Source organism: Camelina sativa, chromosome 7 (assembly GCF_030686135.1).
Source record: "Camelina sativa cultivar CO46 ecotype springtype chromosome 7, ASM3068613v1".
NCBI classification, from domain to species: Eukaryota; Viridiplantae; Streptophyta; class Magnoliopsida; order Brassicales; family Brassicaceae; genus Camelina; species Camelina sativa.
This window is the reverse complement of record NC_141886.1, coordinates 7,141,671-7,159,698: the sequence shown is the minus strand read 5'-3', so window position 1 is coordinate 7,159,698 and position 18,028 is coordinate 7,141,671. Positions and strand designations below refer to the sequence as shown.

The window sequence follows — 18,028 nt, the reverse complement described above, 5'->3', positions numbered from 1 at the left end:
ATATGTAAATTGGGTCAGTTTGGCAACATAGATATTTGATATGATTTTTTTTTAACTCTTAACTGTATTTCTCAATTAATAGTATAGATTTTCTTCAATTATTGAATGAAATATTCTTTATTTATACTAATGACAATTTAATGTAAATAATATAGTAAGAGAAGGGAAAATAATAAAATGGGATATAAAGCGTGAGTATTTTATGTAGGAGATACCAGAAAAGGTATTTTATTAAGGAAAATTCTATTAATTTGGATATTATTAGTTTTTTTAAGTAATATATGTGTTCGTAATTGATGGAGAAATAAAATTACAAAATTGTTTCGTGAGGGGGAAGAATATAAATTGATCATTAGATCCCTTATATAAGTGGTCTTAGTTATGGTATTATATCACTGAATTTTATAAAGTTTAATTGGTCATTAGATCCCTATATATCTCAGCTATTGGTATAATATTATTACTTGTTTTCATTTTTATTGGACTGGATTTTCTAAATTTTAAGATTTCTGTAAAAACACTATAACTACATATTTATATATAATGTTTAACTACATAGTTATCCAAATTAAAGTATATATTCATGTTATTTTGCGTGCAAATGGTTGCAAGGTTGAAGAGATTGAACAGGTTGAAAAAAATTATTCAACCAATTTTCACCATTTGCATTGAAAAGGTTGAAGAGGTTGAAAAAACTTATTCAGCCAGTTCAACTTAAAAAGTTGAAAAAAGTAAACTAATCCTACAGCAAAAGTGTTCAACTTGTTCAACCACTATTTTGAAGATGAATGAGTTGAATATTATTCAACCCAATTTTATTCAACCCATTTTTTCAATTTTAAGCAACCATTTGCACCCTTTAATTGGTGATCATATGTTTTTTGGGCAAATAGAGAATTTATAGGAACAAAATATTGTATATATAAATAAATTGAACAGTAATAACAGTTGACATATATAGCAGTGACAGTTTTATGTAATATATATATATATATATATATATATATAGCAGTGACAGTTTTATGTAATTTTATGAAATACTAAGGGTGAACAATAAATTGAGTATAGAGCTCTCTGACGACGACACGTCAGCTTTTTCTCCAGAATGCCTCTCTTTTAATATATAGGGGATCCACAATAAATTCCATTTTAGTTTTGTTTTAATTTAATATTTATGCTTTTTTTTTGTCACAACACTTGCATCCATTTACTCAAAAGAAGTAAGGTTCATACAAGCATGGAATTGAAAACAAGATGGAGGGACATTCCCCAATGCCACAACACCAATGAAATACAATAAAGATAGGATTAATCGGCAATAAGGTTTTGAGAGCTTTGAGCCAAGATCTTGGAGGGAGCTTGGTACATGTGAGATCTTTGAACTTCTCACCAGTTGCTTGAGGAGGTAGAAGCTTAACAAGGATTCAAGCAAGGTTTGGGATGCTCTGTTGCTTGAGGATCATTGGTATAGCTGCCGGATGGTGTGAAGTGACCTTGGACAAACCAGAGTCATAACCATAACTCGGACGACTTGGAATCAGGATCCATAACCATAGAAATTCAAGCAAAAGGGTTCAAAGATCGGGTCCAAAAGGGTTACTATTACCAGGATTCTACAGGATATGTGCCACCAAAGCAACAATGATGAATTACTACTCACATGGCAATCACAGAGTTCGTAATCTTGATCACACCATTGGCTATAGATTGATGTCAACAAGAGATTTAAATACTCGTACCTGGAACTGAATAAAGTTAGAATTGGGGCCACCAAGGTATATGTTTCTTCCCGGATAAAGATAGATTGAATGCGGTAACGCTCATTGAACGCAGGATATAGAAGCAGGGGATTAAGGAGGTGTCGGTAACCACCGCTCCGTGGAGGTGGGGTCATAATGCCGTCCTTCCTCACCCCATAAGCTTGGGCTGATACCAGAAGCAATTTTCCAAAAACCTTTTGCTTGAATGAAGAGTGATCGTCGGGGAAAAGCTTTGAACCAGGGGTTGAAAAAGATCTTCACGGACCCAACTCATAACTGTCGGGATATAATGTAAGCAGCTTCTGCCCTTACAATCCAAACGAGGGAGCGATGAGCCAGGCCTGAGCAAAGGTTCATGAAAATTTAACCTGGATTTTTTAGTCATGGCCTTGGTTTGTTGAAATGTTACTGGGCCGTCAAAAGATACAAGGCCCACCAGAAGGAAGTCGCTTTCCTTGGTGGTTGACCTAGCTGGATTGAGAATGCGGCGGCGGTTGACCGGAGATGGTGTATAGATGTGCAAGATAGGGAACATCTCTGGTGGACAAGGCTTCAGCAAAAGCAAGCTGGGGGAAGGGTAAGTGCCTGGGACATGGGATCACAAACACACTCCGTGAATGGGAGGATGGACGCTTCGCCTGTAGAAGGAAACGCCGTGTGCCGTCAGCGTCTCCACGGGGTGGGATGAAGCAGATTTTGGGGGGGTTTTAATTTAAAGTTATTATCGATGGAAGAAACGAAATCGAAAAAATCCGACCAAGTCGGTGGTAGTGAAAGAGTATCGAAATCAAACAAATAATTGTTTGGGCTGAATTGATTTGAGAGAATATTATTGTTTCTATTATTTTGGAATAATGTAAAAAGCTGTTAATTTTTTGAGGAAATTAGCATTGAAGTAAAGATAGTTTAGGGATAAAAATTTCTGATTAAAGATTTCATTTGATTAAATACCTGATTTTCGGTAGATATATTTCCGTATACGTTTATTTCAGAATATATATCTATAATTAACTACTCCGATTAATTAAGGATTATTTAGAATGTTATTAAGTAAGGACTATTTAGGGTGTTATTAATTAATGATTTAAAGCATGATCCGATTAGTGCAATCGGGTTTTTTTTTGTTTGAATTAAAACCGACCATTTTGAAAAAAAGAGGATGACACAAATTTGTTTTTAAAAAATGTTAAGATAGATCAAATTTTAAGTTATATTTATGTGTTAGCTTTGTTTAGTGTAAGATTATATAATTGTATTTGACTGTTAATTATAAGATTTAACCCGTAATTTACTGCAAAATAATAAGTTCTCTACATTATCATAAATTACTCAATTTAATATATCTAATATTCTAATATTGATAATGTTAGCAAAATATAGAAATGATAAATTATCCATGTAACACCAAATTAATGATAACTAAATTTATATTCATATTGATCCAAATCCTTCGCACAATATAACTCCATTGCGTGATATTTTAAGTGTAATTATTCATTATATATTAAAATAATCTATATCCGAATATACTTGTTTGGTTACAAAAATCCTAAAACAATTTTTAAAATATATATATATATATATCCGTTTATAAAAATTCAAATCACATCATATGCTGAAAAAAAATCTACCAATTTATTAACTTTATGTATTAAATAGTAATTCAAATAACATATTGCTTTAAATTAGGTAGATAGATTTTAGGAAATTTGAAATTAATATTATCAAATAAAAAATGATTGTGTTTGGTTGTAAGGATTGTAGAGAAATTAATTGGAACTTGTTTGGAAACAAAGATAAAAAAAAAAAAGATGGCACAAAAATGTACTCCAAAAATGTTAAGATAGATACATGATGCAGACCACCAATGGTTCAAAGAGATGGTGAAACGACCCGACCCGTTTTTTTTTAAATAATAAATAATAATCTACAACAAGTGGTCCCATACCCACTAGCCACCTAACCACAAACACATTCAACAGCGGATAACAATACCAATAAAACCACTAATCCAAGAACCAAATAATATCCAATAATAAATAACCAATATTCAAAACATAACCATTCCAATAGTCAAACAACAGGAAACATAGAACCAGCAACCTAGCAATGTTCTAATGACCCAACTCTAGCAACCTAGCAATGCTAGACAACAACCAAGCGAGTCCCTAGAACATCCTCCTCTTCATTGCTTTGATTCCACAATCACACTTTGCCTTTACCTGCACCACAAACACAAATTGAGATGCATGAGTATTTGATAAACACTCAGTGAGGCAATCCTCCCATCTAATGGGCTATACACACAAGCAATAAGATCTCTACATGCCACAAAAAACAACAATACAAACAAACCATGAAATATGCAAAGCATCACGTCATCATTGTAACTGAAGAAGGGACACTGACACGTGTTCGACAAAACCCGAAACCCTAGTGGTGTAGACCGACACCTCCACATGGTGTTGATCGACACTTGCTAAAGTTATCGAGCCGTCCTCGCGTTGGTGTCGACCGACACCGATGTCGAGCATCGTTTTCCTTCGATCAGAAACTCTGAATCTCACCACCAATCTTCTCCAATCCGCTCCATGCATCCTTAGAAGCAAAACCCAGCCAAAGCAGCGACGGAATACCATAGAGAACTCAAAGGAACAACCACATAAGAACCAAAACACACAAAAAACTAGAGATCTTAGCTTAGATAAGTCATGGTCATGCACTCACCTCTTTGCAGGAAGATTCAGACCAATAGCAACGAATCCAACCATCCCAGAAAGCTTCTATCTCCTCCTTAGCCTCAAATCTCTCAATAACAGCCAAGAATCTCACAAATCTCTTCCCAAAAGCTCAAGAACACTTTTTCTCTCTTTGTTTTCTCAAAAACGGTGTGAGACAAAACAAAACACGACCTAGGTCGTTTTCTCCCTTTAATATCTCGGTTCAATGTTTTTCCTTAAACCAAACCAACCCAAATTGATCAATAAATCAATTTTGTCGAACCAGAAATAATTGGTAACCCACCCCCAAAACGCAGAGTTTTGGTTCACGGGTGTTACAGATGGTCATAGAGATGTCAAGACCAGGATTTACAATACTATAAATAAATTTTTAGTTACATTTTTTAATGAAATAATTAGTCGATGATTCCTTCTTAGTTAGCGACAAATTAGGGACGACTGTGTCAATATATTGGTCATTATTTGGCTGTGATATTATTCAGTCGAAAATTCTGTTGGGATAAGCTTGAAGCACAAGTAAGCTTAAAGTGATTAGGATTATCAGTTTAGAAAGTTATGAGAAATAAGAAATTGTCTTCCTAGAGAAATTAAAAAATTTGAGTTGAGAAGTTCCTTATATAAAGAGTTGTCAAGTTGTGACATCCTTATTATCGAGAATTGAGAGAAGAGAAAACTTTAGATTTTTTTGAGTTATATTTCCTAAAGTAATAAGAGAGTTCTTATTGAGATCTATGTTGCATGGAAACTCTTTTTGAGGTGCGTTTCCCGTTTCCGAAACGTTTCGAAAACGGAAACTCATGGAAACTCGGAAACAAGCCACAAAAACACGTTTCCTAAAAATTCCAGTTTGGAAACATGATAGAAACTCCGTTTCTGTTTTGGAAACACGATGGAAACAAAGTTTCCGTTTTTGGAAACGCGGCGGAAACTGTTTTTTATAATTTTGAAATTTAATAAATAAATAATTTAACTTATAAGAATTCATAAGTTATAATAAGTCGAACCCTAAAAAGCAAAAGCTATAACAGTTTTATTTTTAATTAAACTATTTAATATTTATGTTTTGAATTTGTGTTGTTTCAGAATTTTTTTATTATGATTTTCATGTTTGGGGATTTATTAATATATATATATATATATATATATATGTTTCCTATACGTTTCCATTACCTATTTTTCCAAAAAACCCGTTTCCCGTTTCCGAAACGTTTCGTTTCCGCGTTTCCGTTTTCGTTTCCATGCAACATAGATTGAGATTGTGTGAAACTCTTTCTTTTGAATTCTAGATTTGGTATCATATGATATCCTAGGGAGCGATGTCCGAGAGTGCAATTGTTGCAGCGAAATCGGAAGAAGGTACATGATCTACGTCCATCCAATGCCCTATGCTAAACTCCACTAATTATACCATATGGGCGTTGAAGATGAAGATTGCTTTAAAGGTTCATAAGGTGTGGGAAGCGATTGAGCCTACAACTGAAGCGGTAGATGATGAAAAAAATAAAATGGCTATAGCTCTGCTGTTTCAGTCAATATCGGAAGCTCTTGTTCTGCAAATTGGTGATATTGATACGACTAAGAAGGTATGGGACGCCATCCAGTCAAGACATGTAGGAGCAGAATGAGTCAAAGAAGCACGACTACACACACTTATATATGGCTGACTTTGACCGACTTAAGATGAAAGATACGGAGAAAACTGATGAGTTTGCTGGAAAAATGTCAGAGATAGCTTCAAAATCTGCTTCTCTCGGTGTAGCTATGGAGGAATCCAAGGTAGTTAAGAAATTTCTTAACTGTCTTCCTCACAAAAAGTTCATCCATATAGTGGCTTATATAGAAAAGGTTCTAGACCTTAATACCACAATTTTTGAAGACATTATAGGACGACTTAATACATACGAAAAGAGAATCACTGATGCAGGAGAAGCACATGAAGATCAATCTAAACTCATGTATGAGAATATGGAGATACAAAACAGTTGTGAGTATACGAGTGACTATTAAAACAGAGGCCGGGGAGGTCGTTCATACAGAGGGAGAGGAAGAGGACAAAATAATGGACAAAGGGATTCATCTTGGATTACTTGCTTTAGGTGTGACAAACAAGGTCACTTTGCCTTTGATTTTCCTAATCGCTTATATAAGCTACAAGAATCTAAAGTTTTGGTTGCTACTGATACGCAAAATGCTGATGAGCTTATGATACATGAGGTTGTTTTTTTCAATAAAAAACGATGCATCCCAAGTAAGTTTGAAATAAACAAACACGGGAGAGGAGAACATATGGTATCTTGACAATGGTGCCAGTAATCACATGACAGGCGATAGAGGATACTTTGAGAAGATTGATGAATCCTTCACTAGGAAAGTAAAGTTTGGAGATGACTCACGTGTTGATATAAAAGGGAAAGGGTCAATCTCGCTTATTGACATGAATGGTGAACTTCGAGTCATGACAGATGTTTACTATATCCCAGACCTAAAAATTAACAGCATAAGTTTGGGTCAAGAAACAGAAGCATGCTGCGACATCAGGTTATACGGAGGATACCTCACAATGCTAGATGCTCAAGGAAAACTACTTGCAAAAGCTCCAATGTCAAAAACAGACTTTACAAAGTCTGTATGAATTTCACAACAACGCCTATTTGAATCTGTCATCTACCAACGAATCTAGTCGTTGGAATGCATGCTTTGGACACAGAAATTTCGAAACCATCAAGTCTATAAAACAGAGAGAACTTTTCAAGGACTCCCACATGTAGTGTTTGAAAAGGAGATTTGCAGTTCTTGTCTTCTTGGGAAACAGACGAGACAAACGTTTCTGCAAGCCACCTCATACAGAGCATCTTCAATTCTTGAACTAGTACATGGAGACCTCTGTGGGCCTATAACATTGGGTACTGCTGCTGGAAATCAGTTTATTTTTGTTCTCATTGACGATCATTCACCCTATATGTAGATAATTTTATTAAAAGAAAAGAGTTCTGCTTTAGAAAAATTCAAAATCTTCAAGAACCATGTTGAGAAGGAATCTGGGGCACAAATTAAGACTCTTAGAACATATAGAGGTGGTGAGTTTTTCTCGCAAGAATTCAATAAGTACTGCGAGAATACCAGTGTTCAGATACATCTTACTGCTCCATATACGCCACATCAGAATGGTGTTGTAGAACGGAGAATATTCTAAAGCACATGAGAGTGCCAAATTACCTTTGGGGGGAAGCAATAAGACACTCAAGATATCTACTAAATAGAATAGCTACAAGGGCTCTGACATATAAGATTCCATAAGAGGTATACAAGAAGCAGAAACTGTGTATTGATCATTTGCGAATCTTTGGTTGCATGAGTTATGCAAAGGTTGATCAACACCTACTAAAGAAACTAGATGATCGATTGAAGATGTTAGTTCACTTGGGGACAGAACCATGCTCTAAGGCATACAGATTGTTTGACCCACATACAAGAAGAGTCATTGTAAGTCAGGATGTGATCTTTGATCAAAGTAAAAGGCTTAAACTGGAGGAAAAATCTTTCAAAGCAAAATGGTGATGGAAGCTTTAATATCACTCTTGGTGAGTTTGGAAACCATGGTATCTTGTTTGAGAAAGAAGTAGTTGGTAACAATCCAGAGTTTGGTGAAAATATTCACAATGATAATGAAGCTCTCGAAGAAGAAACTGGGAACGATGGCAACACACCAAAAATTGCAGAACAAGAAAAAGAAAATGAGATCATAGAGAATAATTTGCCAGTTCTCAGAAGGAGCTAGAGACAGGGCAATACACTGAAGTATCTTGGGGACTATGTCTTGCTTACTGAAGAAGAAGGAGAGACACTTCTGTTGTGTCTAAATAATGAACCAAGAAGCTTTAATGAAGCAAAAGGATCGAGCAAATGGCTTAATGCATGTAAGGATGAGATTAAGTCAATCGAAATGCTTAACACTTGGGATCTAGTTGACTTGCCTATTGGCATAAAGCCAATTGGACTCAAATGGATTTTTAAGCTGAAGCGAAACTCAGACGGTAGCATCAACAAATATAAAGCTCGACTTGTTGCTAAGGGGTATGTGCAACAGTATGGAATTGACTTCAAGGAAGTCTTTGCTCTTGTTGCACGAGTTGAGACCATAAAACTTCTCATAAATATTGCAGCATCAAATGGGTGGGAGATTCATCATTTAGACGTAAAAACAGCATTCCTCCATAGAGAACTCAAAGAGACGGTCTATGTCACTCAACCTGAGGGATTTGAGAATAAGGTTTGTAAGTTGAATAAAATGTTGTATGGTTTGAGACAAGCTCCAAGGGCTTGGAACAACAAACTAAACCAGATTCTCGAGGAACTGCAGTTCAAAGTTTTTTCAAAAGAGCTGATTTTTTATCTAAAGATAGAGAAAGACCAAACTCTTGTTATTGCAGTTTATGTTGATGATTTATTTGTCACAGGAAAAAACAAGTCAATCATTTACAAATTTAAGAAGGAGATGGCTGCTAAATTTGAAATGAGTGACCTTGGTAAGTTAACCTACTATCTTGGAATAGAAGTAATTCAACATGAGAATGGAATTGTGTTAAGTCAAAGAAATAGGGAAGATCGGATACGAGACGGGAACATGTAATTTAAAAAAAATAAAAACAATATATAAACTATTTTCATAGAAAAAAGAACCAGAAATAAATATATCAATATGGGATTATAAAATTACAATAGTTAAATTAAATTTCATGTGAATCCAAAATTTATGGTGAAGCGGTTATTATTTCAAACGTTTAGAAATTTGATGAAGGTAAACCAATATAAGTTTATGTTATAAATGTTATACCAAATAATTATATTTACAAATAAAATATTATGTGGATGTGAATCTTTTACCTACTTCCTTATTGATTGGACTAATATACAATCTCAAATTGATAAAATATTATTAAAACTATGGTTATAAGATAAAAAAAAAAAAGGACATACCGTATATGGGATGGGACGGGTTCCCGAAACAGACATAAACAGATATACTATCTTTCTCTTACTATTTTTTAATGTACTTAAATCTAATCTTCTTTTCTAAACCAAACTGAAAATAAATTGGTACAAAGTTGGATTATGAATGTTAATAACATTTTTAACTTTCATAATTACAAATGTAATTCCGCATAGTCCAAACCTAATTGCAAACTTAGTTCTTTTAAAATTAATCCCGCACGTATGTGCGGGTCCAATCCCTAGTATAATATATATATGATTAACTTATCTCTATTTTTTTCCTCCACATCAGTATCCATCTAAGCAAGGGCATATATATATTTTTGGCACTAAAATATTATTTTAAATATTCATTCATTGCAAATAATAGTAAAAAATAAATAAAAACGAATTAAATAAAATTAATTAAATTTTAAACTAGTAAAAACAATAAATAAATTTATTTTAGAAAATTAATAACTATATCAAAATAAATTAAAGAAAATAAATGAACATTGTAAAATCGTAAAAATAATACTATTAATTTATTTTGGTAATAATGATATTATTCAAATTTTAACCAAAAAATGATCGTATTGCAAAATTTAGAATGGGTTAATGAATTTTAGAATAGAAGTAAGATTTTAATGCATGGTAGAGTTTTTAAAACAATTATGTAATTTTATTTATAAAATTCTAAACATAAAAATAAAATTGAAGTGAAACATTAGTTTCTAAGAAATATATACTACAAAGATTTATTAAGAAATTTCACTTATAGAAAATAAAATATTAATTACTCAACTCAACTTAAAAGTTTTAATCTAAAACTAAGACATTGTAAGGATCACACTTTTTTTTGGGAACACTATAAAAAATAAACTTGAAAAAATAATCCATCGAAAAAACCAAAATCAATGGTCACAAAATACATTAAAAAAATTATTTAACCCGTTATAAAAGAGTGACAAGTGATTTGTATAGCATATCCGAGAAGGCATATTATCAACTGGAGCTACAATTCTATAACGTAATATATATATATATATAACAAGCTTGAGATTTCATCAATTTTACCAAATTCTATTAACCGAAAACATTGGCAGAAATAACATATTTAAAGTACACCATATTTTTTTGAGAAGACGAAGCTAAGGTTGCATCACAAAATTAACATCTGAAAATAACATATGAGGTTTTAGAAAAATATGTAACTTAGATTAGTGAACGGATATTCATTGTCGGGTTTAATCGTTTCACCATTTAAACATTTTTAACTTGGTCGGAAATTCTATTATGGCAGGTGATACACTTGGACAACTCTGTTGTAGCGACATATCACTAAAAATGTTCATGAAGCTTTGTATATTTTCATTTAATGTGAGATATCGATATATTTAAATGATCTCTATAATAAGGTCAACAATTGACATTCGATGTTAGAAATTTAAAAAATATGTTTTCATAGGATATAAATATGGAATGAATTTTTCTAGAGATAAAATATCAGAAAATTGTCGACAATATTATTTATTTTTCTAGTGATGTTCTTAAATCATTTTTTTGTTACTACATGATATATTCTTGATTTGCCAGAAAAATATTGTTGTGACACTAGACAATATATGTTATATATAGATTAGTAAAATAAGTATTATATTTATATTCAATAATTTTTATTGCTAAAAAATTTAAACTAAAATCTCGATAAAATAGATAAAACAAAGAAACATTATCTTCAACAATATATATGTTGTACACCAATTAGTAAAGTAAGTTTACTGTTTATATAGATAATAGATTTATACTCAAAAGTTTGAATAAATATATTTAAGCTCAATAATTTATATTGATAGAAAATATTTAAAATTAAAATCCTGCACATACGCGGGTAAAAATTCTAGTCTCTAATAAAATTAACATATTCATGTAATTATTTATTCTATTATTTTGAAATAAATAAAAAATAAAAAATCGAGAGAATGTAAATATTGACCAGAAACTTTCCAACTACTAGAGTTACATTTTCATCAAAAAAAAGTATATAAGAAAAAATAAAAGTAGTAGAGTTTTGTCACGTAAAACTAAGTTTTATGCGAGAACTTCGGAACTAAAGAGTAAAGACTCCATTTTTATATTCTTCATCTTCACCTTTCTGCGTTGGAGTGGCTATTTCATTCGTGATATGATATGCGTCAACGTATAAAAAATTGTTTCTGAGAAATTTTGGTTCGTTCTGAAAACACTATTTTGAAAGATGATGCTGGATATTGAACTGAAAAACTTAATTATTATCAGTTGCATAAAAGTTACACAGTAAGCTATTAGAAATTGAAAATACGCGTCTTTGGGGTTGAAATACACACATCTTGTGTCCACATTGTTCAAATTTCATGTTATTGTTTTTGTACACTCCAAATAATCATAAAATTGCCACAAACTTAATAACCCATAGAGGAATAAAAGTTGTAAGCACGTCGTGATCATGGTGACCAAATATCACAGTTGTTTATGTTCTGTCAACAATATTTTCATAATCATAAGTCAAAAGTCAACCATCAACCTTAATCCTTTGACTTACAAAATGAACAAGGAATATATCAGACAGGCGATATCTGTCTTCTTTTCATAAGCTCCTCAAAATATGGAGAGTCTTCAAGAACTTTTGCTAGCTCTGATCATTGTGGCCTTTGCCACTACCAAACATCTAATTCAAGCTCAGCCTGATCCGAAAGGTACACTCTTTCAAACACTTTTAAAACACATCTAATTCTCTTTTTTTGTTTTTCGATATATTTGACATGATCCCTTTGTCGCCTCTTCCCAGAATTCATCAACTTAGATTGCGGTTTACACCCCGCGGCATCTCCTTATACCGAACCATTAACCACATTAACATACACATCCGACGCCAACTTCACCCAAGGTGGTAAAAGTGGTAGGGTCCAAAAGGTTTGGGAAGAAGCCTATAAGCCATTCACAGTTCTAAGATATTTTCCAGATGGAATACGAAACTGCTATAATCTAAAAGTCACTTCAGGCACAAAATATCTTATCAAAGCTCTCTTCCTCTATGGAAACTACGACGGGCTCAACAGTGGCCCTATATTCGATATGTATCTGGGTCCTAACATATGGACAACAGTCGATTTAAAAAGCTCTATACTTTCTCGAACAGAAGAGATCATACACATCGCAAAGTCGAGCTCTTTGCAGATTTGTCTTGTTAAAACAGGGAAGACTACACCAATCATCTCAGCTTTGGAACTAAGACCTTTGAGAGATGACACTTACATCACTACAAATGGCTCCTTGAAGCTCTTAAAACGCTATTATGCTAGCGATTTGTTTGGTCCATCTATTCGGTAATTTAAATTTTCTTACGTTACAAGCAACAGAAGCTTGTAAAAGGGGCAACTGGCTTTTAACAATTTTTGTTTACCGTTTCAGGTATCCTTCAGATATATATGATCGTGAATGGAAGCCAGTAAGTCTTTCTTTTGGGCTAAATTTTGTAAACACAAGTCTCAATGTAAACTCTTCTTCTCCTTATGAGCTACCACAAGAAGTGATTTCAAAGGCAGTCATTAACAAAAACGTGACTGAGACGTTATCTTTCGACTGGTATGTCAATAACCGCGAGGATCAAGCTTTCATATACCTTCATTTTGCTGAGATTCAAACACTTAGAGAAAATGACACAAGAGAGTTCGACATTATATGGAAAGGAAACGACGGAAATATTACAAACGCAGCTTATCGCCCTCCGAAGTTACAACTAGAAACTTTATACAACACATCACCTATGAAATGTAGGTTTATGCAATGTACAGTGGAGCTTGTTAAGACTAAGAGCTCAACTCTCCCACCAATGGTCAATGCTATGGAAGCTTACCAAATTATTGAGTTTCCAGATGCAGAAACTAATCCTGAGGATGGTTAGTCAATCATCACTAGTATTTATAAATATGTTTCTTTATATTATAATTTTGGTTTTCTTGTTAGTTGCTGCGGTCCAAAATATTCGAGCTACTTATGAATTGAGTAAAATCGACTGGCAAGGAGATCCATGCGTTCCTCTATTGTTCAAATGGGAGGGTATAAATTGCAGCTACACAAATACTTCTATTCGACCAAGAATCATTTCCTTGTAAGACTATTTATTTACAGATTTCATTTAAAAGAATTAGTGTTAAGATCTTTAAAAATGTGTGTGTTCTGTTTTCAACCAGAGACTTATCATCAAGTGGACTAAAGGGGGCTATAACACCTAGCATACAAAATCTAACCCAACTACAAGAACTGTGAGATAACAATATCCATTAAACTGCATTTATTGTGTTATAAGCTTTTAGATTGCTTCTTCATTGTTTATCTTAATCGACTGGTAGGGACTTATCGAACAACAACCTAAGTGGAGGAGTGCCTGAATTTTTAGCCAACATGGAATCATTGTTGATCATGTGAGTTTATTTCTTGGTGAACAATCAATGATCATATGTTTTCATCATATATATAATAATGTTCTTCTCTGTTTTGACAGAAACTTGGGTTGGAATAGCTTAACCGGTTCAATTCCTCAAGCCCTTCGTGACAGAGAAAAGAAAGGGCTAAAATTGGTGTAAGTTTCTTCTCCCTAACCGTTTTTGTTCCTGATGATTTTGCGTGTTCAGTACCATTCTTGTTCCGTAGTGTTCAAGGAAACCCAAATCTATGTCTCTCCGACTCATGCAAGAACAAGAAAATCCTAGTACCGGTTTTGGCATCGGTAGCTTCAGTGGCGGCTCTTATCGCCTTACTGGCTCTCATTTTTATTTTGAGAAAGAAAAAGCAATTATCAAAAGGTATAAAGATAAATAGATTCATCAATCAAGAAGCACACAAAGGCTTAATATATACTCTATTGAGTTTCATGGTATATAATAATGGCATTGCTTATTATTTTTCTCTATACAGCTGCTACAAGAGAGTTACCAAGAAAGTCATCGATCTTTGCGAAAAAGAAAAAGTTCACTTACTCGGAAGTGGTGGAGCTTACAGAAAACTTCAAAAGAGTTCTTGGGGAAGGAGGTTTTGGCGTTGTCTACCACGGTTCTTTGAGTGATACCGAACCAGTAGCTGTTAAAGTTCTCTCCGAATCATCAGTTCAAGGCTATAAAGAATTTAAGGCAGAGGTATGTTACATTCTTGCACTTGTTTGAATATTGAAAAATCTGGTTTCAATGTGTTATTGAGAGATTTATTTATATGAAATGAACAAAAAAAAAGGTGGAGCTTCTTCTAAGAGTTCATCACATAAACTTGGTAAGCCTTGTTGGCTACTGTGATGAAGGAGGACATTTAGCACTTATCTACGAGTACATGGCTAATGGAGACCTTAAACAACATTTATCAGGTAAACAATTAATACAAGACATGTCTGTATCTTCATCTTTGAATCAATAATGTTTCTGTCTTTAACTTGAAAGGATTTAGCATTTTCATTTACAGGAGACTCTTCTGGACCTACTTTGAAATGGGCTAGTAGACTAAAAATTGCTATCGAGGCGGCTCAAGGTTAGTTCTTGCTAACTTCATAATATTTCAAAGACATTATGAAACTTATACATTCCAATTCCGTTTTGGCCTACCGTACCATAAAATAATCACTCAACATGGATATGAGATTTTGTCCATAGGTTTAGAATACTTGCATGTTGGGTGTGAGCCGCCAATGGTTCATAGAGATGTCAAAAGTACGAATATACTATTAGACGATCGTTTCGAGGCCAAACTTGCGGATTTTGGACTTTCAAGATCATTTGCGGTAGGAGCTGAGACTCAAGTGGCAACAGTTGTTGCGGGTACACCAGGATATCTTGATCCAGAGTGAGTTCTCTGGTTCATAGACAACTATATAGTGTTACTTCAACTTTAATATTTGTCACTAAAAGTTCCATTAAACATTAAAACTTTTTGCAGATATTACCTAACAAATTGGTTAAACGAGAAGAGCGATGTCTACAGTTTCGGCATAGTACTACTAGAAATCATTACAAATCGAGCAGTGATTGAGCTAACAAGAGAAAAAGCTCATATAGCAGAATGGGTAAAGATTCTTATAAGCAGAGGAGACATCGAAAAAATCGTCGACCCAAACCTTGCTGGAGATTACAACTCAAACACAATCTGGAGGATACTTGAGCTAGCAATGTCATGCGTGAGTCACTCTTCATCCGATAGACCAACCATGTCCAAAGTTGTTAACATACTTAAAGAGTGTTTGGTCTCTGAGAAGTCAAGAACAGGAGAGATTCATCAAGATGATGGTGACTCAAAGAACTCAGACTTGACTATAAACTTCGGAACCGAAGTTACCCCTATTGCACGCTAAAATAACGAAGTGCTCTGATCTATTTGCTTAGATGTTTTGTGTCTAATTCCAAATTTGCAAGACAACAAAACTCCAAAATGTTTTTTTCTTTTTTTCCTTTTTTAGTATTTAATTTTTGTTTTTTTACAGCTCCATTATTGTCACGTGCGTGGCACAGAAACTGGATAAATTTATAAAAATAAAAAATTGTTTTTTTTTTCCAGTGGTGAGATCTAAATCAGAGAGAATTCAGAACTCATACAAGAAACTTAGAAATCAAATCACACAGTAAGAAGCAAGAACCCTAGAATCTGAGGAGGGTTTTGAGTTTTAAACACTAAAAAACTGATCTTGTGAACTGGGTGGGGTTTTTGAATCGGATCTGAAAGAAAAATATGAAAGAAGGGAAAGCTTCAAAGTCGAATCATCAAGAGCAGCATGAACAGATTTATCACCAAAACGGTCACTTGGGTTCTTTCAAATTCGCCAAATTGTTTGATTCTGAAGCTTCATGGGACAAGGTACAGTCTTTTTCTTGATTTATTTATAGGTCTATTGAACCGATCGCAGAATCTGTTTAATTTTATAGTTCGTTTTGGTACATAGTGAATTTGTAGCAATTGAGGGTTTTAAAGTTTATCTCTTTCTCCTATGGGCTTAATTAGTTGTAGCAGTTGAGCTCTAAAGTTGATTTCTTTCTTCTCTGTGTGAACAATTAGTTCTAGCAAATTGAGAGCTCTAAAGTTGAAATTTTTACTTCTGTTGTAGTAGTTGAGGTGTGAAGTTGTTCTTGTTCTCTCCTGTGTGCCTTAATACTGCTCTTTTAGCCCATCTTGTACTATAAGAACTTGTTATGGAAAAAGAAAAGGAATGAATAATGTTTCCTTATTGGATTCGATTCTGATTGATTGCATCATTTGTTGGAATATTCTCTGGATAGTAAAGCGATGATGTGTGTTGGTTGATGCTTTGTTTCAAGCTGTTTTTGTTAATTTTTGGTTGTTGTGTTGGGATAGGATCAACTGGGAGATGCATTGCATTGGATAAGGCAAGTGGTTGGATTACTCTGCGGATTGGTTTGGGGAGCGATTCCTTTGGTTGGAGGCATATGGCTACTTCTGTAAGTTGTTTTCGTACTACAGTATGACTTAGAAAGAGTTAAAAATCTCCTGCCTAAACTCGAGCTAGAGTTTATAGAAATCTTTTGTGCTTAATGCATGAAATTGAATCAATTTGGCCACTATATGATATAGTCTATATCATTTGGTTTCCTTGGCTTTGTTCATATTGCTGATCAGAAAACTCTTAAAGGTCATAAGTCATAACAATGAAACAGAGCTAAAATTTACCATCAAAACACCAAGGTTCAATATCTGTTTTATCATTTATGCATTGGTTAGTTGAGAGTCTTTACTATTGAGCTAAATTTTATCTACTAGTGTTTTCGGTGACATTTAATGAGTTTGGTTTTTCTATTACAATCACACGACATAGCAGGCCGTTCGTGTTGAGATAATTTGTCTTAAACAAGTAACATCATTGATCATAACATTTTGGCAGATTTCTGGCAATCTCCTCTGGCATAGTATACGGTTACTATGCATTGATTCTAAAGATTGATGAAGAAGACTTTGGTGGTCACGCAGCTCTGCTCCAGGACGGTCTATTTGCTTCTCTAAGCTTATTCCTGGTATGTAGAGTCTCGTCCTCTCTCCCACTCTCTTTGTCTGCAATTCTCTCTATCCTCGATTTTCATACAATCTTGGTAACTGATTTGGGTGTGATGATTAACGTTTCAGCTAGCGTGGATCCTGGTGTATAGCTTGTCTAGCTTCTGATAGAGACACACTGTCTTGTGCTTTAGCTGCTCCTAAGAAGATAAGCAGAACGTACCTTTCATGGTTTCTCCGATTTAGGCTTTGCACTTCATGCTTTTGTGTTTCTGAAGATGGGAACTAGCGTTGGTAGATTTTTCTTATTTTTTGTGGTTTCCATTTGTTTCTGTTAAGTTTTATGTTTTCTCATTTTGTGTAATAAGACTGATAGTATTATTATGCAAGGATGTGTTTCTAAAACTAATTGAGTTTCTCCAAAATTTTGAATAAAAATCCTCACTGATAGTGAACAACTTCTAGCTGATTCTTGATAATATGAATTGGAACGTATGAGGGAGATGGTGTCTTTGACGAAGAGAAAAAAAGTAG

The 18,028-nt window shown here is 33.9% G+C and overlaps 2 protein-coding genes across 3 annotated transcripts; both read left to right on the top strand.

Annotated features, from left to right (window-relative positions):
• The first annotated feature begins 12,106 nt into the window (after positions 1-12,106).
• On the top strand, positions 12,107-16,047 carry LOC104700613 (putative LRR receptor-like serine/threonine-protein kinase At2g28960). Of its 2 annotated transcripts, none has more exons than XM_010416151.3 (13): positions 12,107-12,207; positions 12,300-12,837; positions 12,923-13,410; positions 13,478-13,622; positions 13,705-13,776; positions 13,864-13,935; positions 14,016-14,093; positions 14,165-14,316; positions 14,429-14,646; positions 14,741-14,867; positions 14,963-15,028; positions 15,151-15,340; positions 15,434-16,047. In XM_010416151.3, exons 1-13 carry the CDS (start codon positions 12,117-12,119, stop codon positions 15,843-15,845), a joined length of 2,649 nt encoding a protein of 882 aa, XP_010414453.3. In that variant the 5' UTR covers positions 12,107-12,116; the 3' UTR covers positions 15,846-16,047. The 2 variants fall into 2 exon arrangements, with proteins under 2 accessions (XP_010414453.3, XP_087314080.1); XM_087457954.1 differs by having other exon boundaries at positions 14,948-15,028.
• LOC104700614 (uncharacterized) lies at positions 15,982-17,952 on the top strand. Its single transcript, XM_010416152.2, has 4 exons — positions 15,982-16,345; positions 16,841-16,944; positions 17,385-17,514; positions 17,624-17,952. The coding sequence occupies exons 1-4, from the start codon at positions 16,220-16,222 to the stop codon at positions 17,660-17,662; spliced, it is 399 nt and encodes a 132-aa protein (XP_010414454.1). The 5' UTR covers positions 15,982-16,219; the 3' UTR covers positions 17,663-17,952.
• Positions 17,953-18,028: the final 76 nt, after the last annotated feature.